This window comes from Mandrillus leucophaeus, unplaced genomic scaffold (assembly GCF_000951045.1).
Source record: "Mandrillus leucophaeus isolate KB7577 unplaced genomic scaffold, Mleu.le_1.0 Scaffold1136, whole genome shotgun sequence".
Classification (NCBI taxonomy): Eukaryota; Metazoa; Chordata; class Mammalia; order Primates; family Cercopithecidae; genus Mandrillus; species Mandrillus leucophaeus.
The window spans coordinates 427,441-436,414 of record NW_012099610.1 but is presented as its reverse complement, the minus strand read 5'-3'; the positions used below and the strand labels follow the sequence as shown (position 1 = coordinate 436,414).

The window sequence follows — 8,974 nt, the reverse complement described above, 5'->3', positions numbered from 1 at the left end:
CTCGTGATCCGCCCACCTCAGCCTCCCAAAGTGCTGGGATTACAGGCGTGAGCCACTGCGCCTGGCCGAGAAATCTTAAAAAGGCAATGAAAATGATGGAGAGGAAGAACAAGAAGTGAAATAGATCTGGCAAAGAAAGCAAGAGCTGACCTGCAGGCATATGTTTCTAATTGCTCATACATCCTCATTGTATTTGGTAAAACACAATGAATATTAACGAAAACATCTTCCAAGCAGGTCTTTTTCACCATGGGTATTTGTAACATTTCAGGGACAAATATTCTTTATAAATTCTTTGAAGCTGTTAACCAGTTCCTGCACTATGTCAATTGCAAACATATTTTCATTTCCAGCCCTTCTGATGGTTACAAAGAGATTTGCTTTAGAAGACTTGAAAAGTGTGTGCTTTACAAATAGTGCTCCAATGAAGATATCTGTAACAGACAAGAGAATGCAGCACACTTGTTTATCAACTCACCAAATGGCAAAACAATGGAAGCCCTTGCCCTTACTATGGGTACACCCATACATACTCTGCTTTTCCTGGAAAAAGAAGACTCAAATATAATATGGAAGAGAGTATCACATTTGAATCTTGACGACTGTGGGGTACCTGTGTGTAGGGATGGGGCAGGAGACGCATCGTGAGGCAACTATTTAGCGCATGAATACTTTTTGCTTCACATCAATAATTGCCTTTTGTTTGTTTTTGTTCTGGTGTTTTGTCTAATGCTTTCTAAAATTTTGTACCCTTTTTCAAGTACTAATTGCAGAAAGTGTTGAATTTCCTGAGCAGAGGATTAGGGAATATACACTGGCACTCTTCCTCTAGGTAAGAGAGTAAATAAAATTTCAAAGCTAATCAAAAGCATGAAATGAATATATTTTTTCCTAGGCTTCACACTCCCACTTCCATTCAGTAGAATCTTGCAGCAGAAAACACAATTTTAAAAGCCATTTCTAGGAGCTTTTGTTCCAGAAATGATTAATTAATAATTGTAGTCTAGAAGGTTGGCAGAGACGCTTGAAGGTCTTCTCCAGTTGTGACAATTTATCAGTCTATTATTTCAAGTAGGTAATTTTCAAACAAAACTGACATTGTACATTATGTTAACAGTGTACTTTTAATATTGTGGTTCAACAATGAATCTGAATTAAGTCATTAGCAGCATATTTTCTAAATCTCTACTTTTTTTTTTTTTTTAATTTTACAGCTTAGGCAAATAATCCCTGAACACGTGTAGATAATAACAAACAGATATCAAACGTATAAATTTAAACAAGATCAAAGAATTGGAAATGGGCATTTATTTTCAATTGCTGTGAATCCAAATGCAGAAGTAGAGCTGTCTTTTCTTCGCTGCACCTTTTGACATGTGCAGCGACACATTTTGCATTTTACTCTGTCATCTGTGATACTGGAAATGAAACGTTGAGTCTGATCAGAAGCATCAAGCATGAAGCCAGGCAGAAGATACATAAGTATCTTATGGTCCATTGCTCTTGGTGATTGAGCTGGTGACATCTAAAAGGAACACGGAGAGGTCTGACACCCCACAGCATCTCTCAGCCTCTCAATCGCACACATAGCAACACGTGTTTCTGTGAAGAAATACCCTTCTCCATCTGGTGGCTACTAATTGACTAATTGAGCATCAAGGCCTTCGAAAAGTGCTGAACATGAGCAAGACTGAAAATGTCTCCTCCTTTGAACTGACCTAGGGCAATTTCCTATGGCTTCATTCGTGTCAATAACAACAAAAACTTCTCAAAAAACACAAAAAATGGGGTGTTAATGTTCATGTTAAAATTTTATAGTACATAACATGATCGTATATATTATATATTTGAAAAAGCTATTTTATAAATTTCTACCCTAAATGAGTATGTAGAATATAATAATTAATGTGTTATAATTTACACAGCTTTGGGGAACATTTTCTAAATTAGCTTTAAATTGTATTTTTATGTTAATTGCTCTATATACCAGGGGTTACAGCCTATGGGCCAAATGCAGCCCACCACCTGTTTTTGCATGGTCCATTTACATGTTTAAATGGTGAGGGAAAATCAAAGAAAGAATAATGTTGTATAATGGAGGAAAATTGTATGAAATTCAAAGTTCAGTGTCAATCAAGAAAGTTCTATTGAAATACATTAACACTCACTGGTTTATGCTTTTGCCCTGTCTCTGTCTATGTCCGCTTTCATGCTGTAATGGCAGAATTGAATATTTATGACAAAGATTATATGCATTCTGCAAATCCTAAATTATTCACTGTCTGGCCCTTTTCAATATAAGGTTTGCTAACTCCTGATTTATATACCATCTTCATCTACTTAATTTGAAATAAAAATATTTAAAGTAAATCTAATGGTTCTGTTTTAAGCCTTTTCTAGACATATCTTCCCCCTCCAAAATTATTAACTTAATGATTCATGAAAAATTCCACTTTTCTGGATCTTTCTTCCCCTGTAACCTCTTCTGAAATAACTTTAAAGTGTTCTAAGCCAGAATACACTTTGTTTACCCAATAAGAAAACTGAAATATTACTTTTCGATTAAAAAAATGGAAATCAGCATAAATTAGGAATACAGTATTTTAGTTAAGAAATCCATGCTAGGTTTTTAATGGGCTACATCTCACACCAAGATACATTCATATACAAGTAGTTCAACTCAATTAGCAGCAGAGTTTGATCTAAGAATGAGGAGAATTTATGCAAGCTTATTCTGAAAATGAAAACATGTAGCAGCAAAAAGGGTTTATGTTTTTGCTGGGTTAGTAATACACACATACTTGTTTTCTGTTGTTCTCATCTATTTTTCTATTCCAAAATGTACACTAATAAATCAGAAATATCTTTGAAGTACCATAATTTGTTTATAAATCCTATTTCTTCTAATAAGTTGTAAGTCTTTGGGAGCAGACACAAATTACCACGTAGTCCTATATTTTTAGAAGATCAATCAATATTTATGAACTGAAAATGACTTATCTGCACAAATTTCTAAACTATCCCAGAAGATGGGTCACTACCCATCATTATTTCTGCTTCTTCTTCCATAATATAAATCTATATCCAAGAAATAACTGCCTCTACCAACTACATTTTTTGACTCCTTTGCATAGCCATGGGACCTTGTGCCTAGGGAATATGAGTAGAAGCAATGTGTATAATTTCTAGGCTAAGGGATAGAAAAAGCACATGTGACTTCTCTTGTCTCTTTTCCACACTCAGTAGCTGAATGCAGGGGACTCTGGAACCCTAAAATAGAGTGAGACCAAAAGAAGGAAGGAACCTAATGATATAATTTTGATGTTTGTCTCCTCAGAATCTCATGTGGAAATATAATTCCCAGTGTTGGAGGCGGGGCCTGGTGGTAGGTGTTTGGATTACAAGGGATCATGAATAGTTTAGCGCAGTTGCCTTGGTGATAGGTCAGTTCATGCTAGATCTGGTTGTTTCAAAGAGCGTGGAACCTCCCACCTTGCTTCCTCTCTTGCCATGTGACACATCTGTTTCTCCTTCCCCTTCAGCCATTACTGGAAACTACTGAGGATATCAGCAGAAACATGTGGGTACCACACTTCCTGTACAGTCTGCAGAGCCAATTAAATCTCGTTTCATTATAAATTACCCACTGTTGGGCATCCCGTTATAGTGACACAAAAACAGACTTCCATACCTGGTCTCCGATTATTATAAGGCTCCCTGCCAACCAAGATCACCTGGACTGTTCTGCTCATGAGAATCAACCTTCCACTGGGTAAACCACCGTCAATCAAGGATTTATGTGTTATAGCAGCTTGAGTTACAGTGATACATATAGCTCAGTCCTTACCTGTATTAGTTTTTTCATAGCGATAATAGTGTTGATCACTTGCCCCCTTCTGAAATTCTGTTTTGCCCTTTGGTTTCTTTACTAGAACTGCATAGGTAACCCCCACCAACATTCCCATATCCCCCTGTTCTCCTGATTTCCTATTCATCTTTCTGGCTTTATTTTCATCCTCCTCTGCCTGTTCATATTCTCCAAAAACTCTGTCCTGGGCTCTTTTCTTTTCCTGGACAACATCAATGACTTCAAATATAATGGAAGAAGCATCACTAACCAACTAGGACATCCACCTGGAAAAAGGTTACATTTATCAGATTGGTGCAAAAGTAATTGCAGTTTAGCCATTAAAAGTAATGTCAAAGCCACCATTATTTTGCACCAACCTAATATGACTTAGGTTAAACTAAACATTCACAAAACATATGAAAGCATTATACCTTCCTCATCCGATTTATATTTTACTCTCTTTAAAGTCCTCTTATAAGGAGTCAGTAATGTAGAGTTTTCAGCTTACATGGTTATTATTTCTTCCTTTTACAAAGGTACCTGTCTTGGTGCCCTCATAATATTTAGACAGATTTTACTTTACCATTTGCATAATTTGTGGGAACTAGAATTATTTATTCCTTCAACAAACATTTTTTTTAGAACTTACGGCTCAACACTGCTCAGAGTGTTGGAGATACAGGGTTGGAGAGGCCACACTCTGTTTCATGGACCTATTTCAAGTAGAGGAAACCAGATGATAAACACAGTAATTACAGAGACAAAGGTTATGAAACCTTAAATTGTAATAATGGGAAAACATGGAATGAAATGTAATTGTGGGGCAAGGGTGTTGCTATTTAGTTTGAGTATCAGTAAAGCACTCTCTGTGGAGACCATTTGAGATGAGATCTGGATAAGAAGGAGCCAGTCATACAAAGGTCGGAGGGAGTAGTATTTTAGGAAGAGGGAAACATCAAGTATAAAAGAGACAGCAATCTTTGTTGGCCAGTGTGGCTATCATACGCAGTATAAGACGAGGCCAGGGAAGTAGAAAGGGAACTGGCTGTGGAAAAGAATTTGAATGTTAGAGGTTTTAAATACACTGGGCAACATTTAGAGCAAAGACAACTGGGAGAAAAGAAGAGTTAAGGAGACCTTCAAATTGTTACCATTAGCAAAATCAATGACTGGGGGAAAGTGCCTTGATTTCCCAGGTGTTTGGACTCACTTTGCTAAACATGGGACTTAGAATTAATAGGCATTAATGTTTTGTCCAAATATAGAAAATCAGTAAGATCTTCAGAACTTTCACAGGAGGTATAGCTAAAGCATAAATTAACTTTAGTCAAAATCTCAAACTTTTTTTTTATATACTTTAAGTTCTAGGGTACATGTGCACAACGTTTGACCCAGCAATCTCAAACTTTTAAAAGTGCTCTGTGTTTTGTTTTGTTTTGTTTTGTTTTGTTTTGTTTGAGGCGGAGTCTCGCTCTGTCGCCCAGCCTGGAGTGCAGTGGCCGGATCTCAGCTCACTGCAAGCTCCGCCTCCCGGGTTCCCGCCATTCTCCTGCCTCAGCCAGTAGCTGGGACCACAAGTGCCCACCACCTCGCCCGGCTAATTTTTTGTATTTTTTTTAGTAGAGACGGGGTTTCACCATGTTGGCTAGGCTGGTCTCGCTCTCCTGACCTCGTGATCCGCCCGTCTCGGCCTCCCAAAGTGCTGGGATTACAGGCTTGAGCCACCGCGCCCGGCCCAACTTCACTTTTTTCACTCATTTTCCCCAGTGTACTGAGAGCTACTTGAAAGGTTGGACACTATTTATTTTTATTTATTTTGGGATCTTCAGAGATCAACATGTAATACTCATTTCTATTAATAAATATATATTTAGTAAAATAGCCAGAGGAGAGTTAAATATGTATTTAATATATACATGATCTTATTATCTAAATTTGGACAAAGTATTAATGCCTCTTAATTCTGTGTCCCGTGTTTAGCAAAGTGAGTTCAAATACCTGAGGAATATATACATTTAACTAGAGAGAGGAAGAGAGAGAACACAATGAGGAAATCTCCCCTTCTTAAATAGTCTTTTGTTAAATATGTTCCCAAGGTTAGACTCACAGTGCCTTAGATATTACTTAGAGGAAACTTTGCAGACCGTGTAGTTTAGCATTATTCCAACTCCTGGAAATGTGGTTTTTCTGAACAGGACAGGCTTTCCTGGTGTCATTTGAAAGGGTCCTTTGGCTGGTGATACTCAGCCGGTGCCCTCCATGTGCAGCCTGGCACATCGCTGGGTTGAAGACCAGGTCAACTGGCCATAATCTTTGGTTAAATACTGAACCACCCTGTCACTTGCAGTGAGATGCTGAAATGGCAAACACCTTACAAAACAGATCTGTTTCGATACTGCAAAGGTAATTGAATTTTTAAATAGTCAAATTATCTCAAGTTTTTAAAGAATAGCTTAAACATCTTAGCTGAAAGGGTAAACTGTAAATTAATAGTTTCGTGAACTATAAAGGGCTCCTAGTCACAGCTAATAGCCTGGTCTAGGGTATCATTCTACAAGAAGAAACAGCAAGGGAATGTGCTTTTTGCTTCACTGCCTGAAGTCATTTAAGACCTTTTCTATATTTACTCCTATCTTATCTTTTAAAAAATTCCATTTCTTTGCACAGCCTTCAATCCCTTTTTTATTTTTAAGCCCGATGTGTGTGGTACCACACAAGTCATTATTGTGGAGTTTTATTTACTTATCTCTCATCCATGTTAACCCACACGATTTGACAGGATCACTCATTTGAGCTTTTGAAGATCTAAAACTCAGTACAAAGGCATTTCACTTGGAAAGTCACTGATAATTGCAGTTTTCACTTGCTCACCAAAATAAATACATACATAAATGTAAAAATCTAAAATATAGTATCTAAGAGAATGATAACTCATTTGAGCTTTCAAAGATCTAAAACTCAGACAGTGCAAAGGCATTTCACTTGGAAGTTCACTGATAATTGCAGTTTTCACTTGCTCACCAAAATAAATACATACATAAATTTAAAAATCTAAAATATAGTTATCTAAGAGAATGATAACTCATTTGAGCTTTCGAAGATCTAAAACTCAGACAGTGCAAAGGCATTTCACTTGGAAGTTCACTGATAATGGCAGTTTTCACCTGTTCACCAAAATAAATACATACATAAATTTTAAAAATATAAAATACAGTATCTAAGACAATGTTCCACATCAAATGCCAGTTTTTCAATGCATATTATTTCAGAGTTTATTAAACCATTTGATATAAGTGAAATAGTTAATTTACTCTGTCATGATTATGTATTCAACAATTATAGCTTTGGTCTCAATACTGTCTGTTACTATGTTTCACCTTCAGGGTGTTAGTGTTCACACGTCACAAAAAGGGCTAATAGGCCATTAAGGACAGGAGACTCTTCCTGAATCTTCCAAAACCACTCCATGAACAATCACTCAATAATTTCAACGTTTCCTTCTCTACTGGAATAACTGTTTGCATTATCTTACATTTCTATTCCTCTCTTCTCTATTCATTCTTACAGGAAGTCCATCTATGCACATGTGGTATCTTTATGAATCATTCATTCTGATTCTGATTCTGTGTGTATATGTGTGTATGTGTGCGTGCATGTATCTATGTTGTGAACACCAAGACAGAAGAATGATTGAAGTATTATTCTTCACTCATTTCTCTCTCTTTGCAAGTTTTACATTGAGTCATAAACAATAGTAGCCTCCTCCCTTTTACATTATTATTATTATTTTTTATACGTGTCTTCATTTATGTGCTGCCTCTAACTCCCGTGGCCTTTGTTATAACATTGGGGTTCTTTAGGCCTGCGGAGAAGGCCTCAGAAAACAGACTCTCTCTCTGCCCTTCTCCTCCCCTTCCTTTAATCTGCTCCTTTTTCTCCCCAGGGCAGGAATCTTCTTCAGCCTTTCTCTCCTGGAGCTGGCTATAAATAAATTCTCGGATCTGCTTGTCTGATTGTTTTTCATAGGCTCCCATTCCAGGAGTCCTGCCCCATTCCTAGGAGAGAAGAATACTGTACAGAGAGGCCAAGAAGAATCGACAGAAGAGACAGAACAGACAGGCTTTGCTGGGTTTCCCCACCCAGTCGATGAGGACTAGATCATGCCCTTCTTGTGTAATGACATTTCTCCATGCTTCAATCATGCCTGTCCAATGAAGTCTCCACAAAAGACCCAAGAGGTCAGGGTTCGAAGAGCTTCTGGACAGCTGAACACGTGGAGATTCCTGGAGGGTGGTGTTCTTAAAGAGAGCATGGAAGCTTCATGCCCCTTCCCGCATACGTCACTCTAGACATCTCTTCATCTGCATCCCTTGTCATACCTTTCATAATAAACTGGAAAATGTAAATAAGTCTTTCCCTGAGTTCTGTAAACCGCTCTAGCAAATTAAACCCAAGGAGGGGGTGGTGGGATCCCCGATTTATAGCTGGTCAGTCAGAAGCCCAGGTAAAAGAGCCTGGGACTTGCAATTGGCATTGGAATGGGAGGGCAGTCCTGTGGGACGGAGCCCTCACCCTGTGGGATCTGAGGCTCTCTCCAGGTAGACAGGGTTGGAATGCAACTGGGCTGGAGGACACTCAGCTTGTGTCCACTGCAGAACTGATTGCTTGCTTGGTACATGGAGAGAAAGTCCCACACACAGACGCCTTCTGTGTCCACTGTTGTAGTGTGAGAAGAGCAGGGAAACAGTTTATGTTTTTACCTCACACCTGGCCTCTGTGATATTCTTAGGTTAATTCACCACTTGAATTAACAAATCTCCAACGAACTTGGCACCATATTTCAAATTGTATTTTAAGGGCTCCTGTTTTCAGGTTTTCTTTTCCTGGTTGTGTCCACAATGATGCCTCAATAATTACGTACTGGTTTCTTAGCTCATCATCATCAGACTTTAAGTGGTTGACTCTATGCCATGAAAGGTGAGAAATTTAGCTCCCTTACAGTATCATCTGTCTCCCCACCCTTCCCTGGGGTTTGCTAAAAATATCGTTTTCATTCCTCTGCTAGTTACCATATGTCTTTAAACACTATTTTTGAACTTCAAGTTCTTAATCCATATGCTCTCT

General features: G+C 38.1%; 1 protein-coding gene across 1 annotated transcript in view; it reads right to left on the bottom strand.

Annotated features, from left to right (window-relative positions):
• Positions 1 to 267: 267 nt before the first annotated feature.
• The window catches only part of LOC105551008, a 208,671-nt gene continuing 199,964 nt past the window's right edge, over positions 268 to 8,974 (bottom strand). The window contains exons 4-5 of the mRNA XM_011996120.1: positions 3,848 to 4,121; positions 268 to 434 (exon numbers count right to left, since the gene is read on the bottom strand). Coding sequence (XP_011851510.1) covers positions 268 to 434; positions 3,848 to 4,121 — 441 coding nt within the window. The remainder of the gene's footprint in view (positions 435 to 3,847; positions 4,122 to 8,974) is intronic.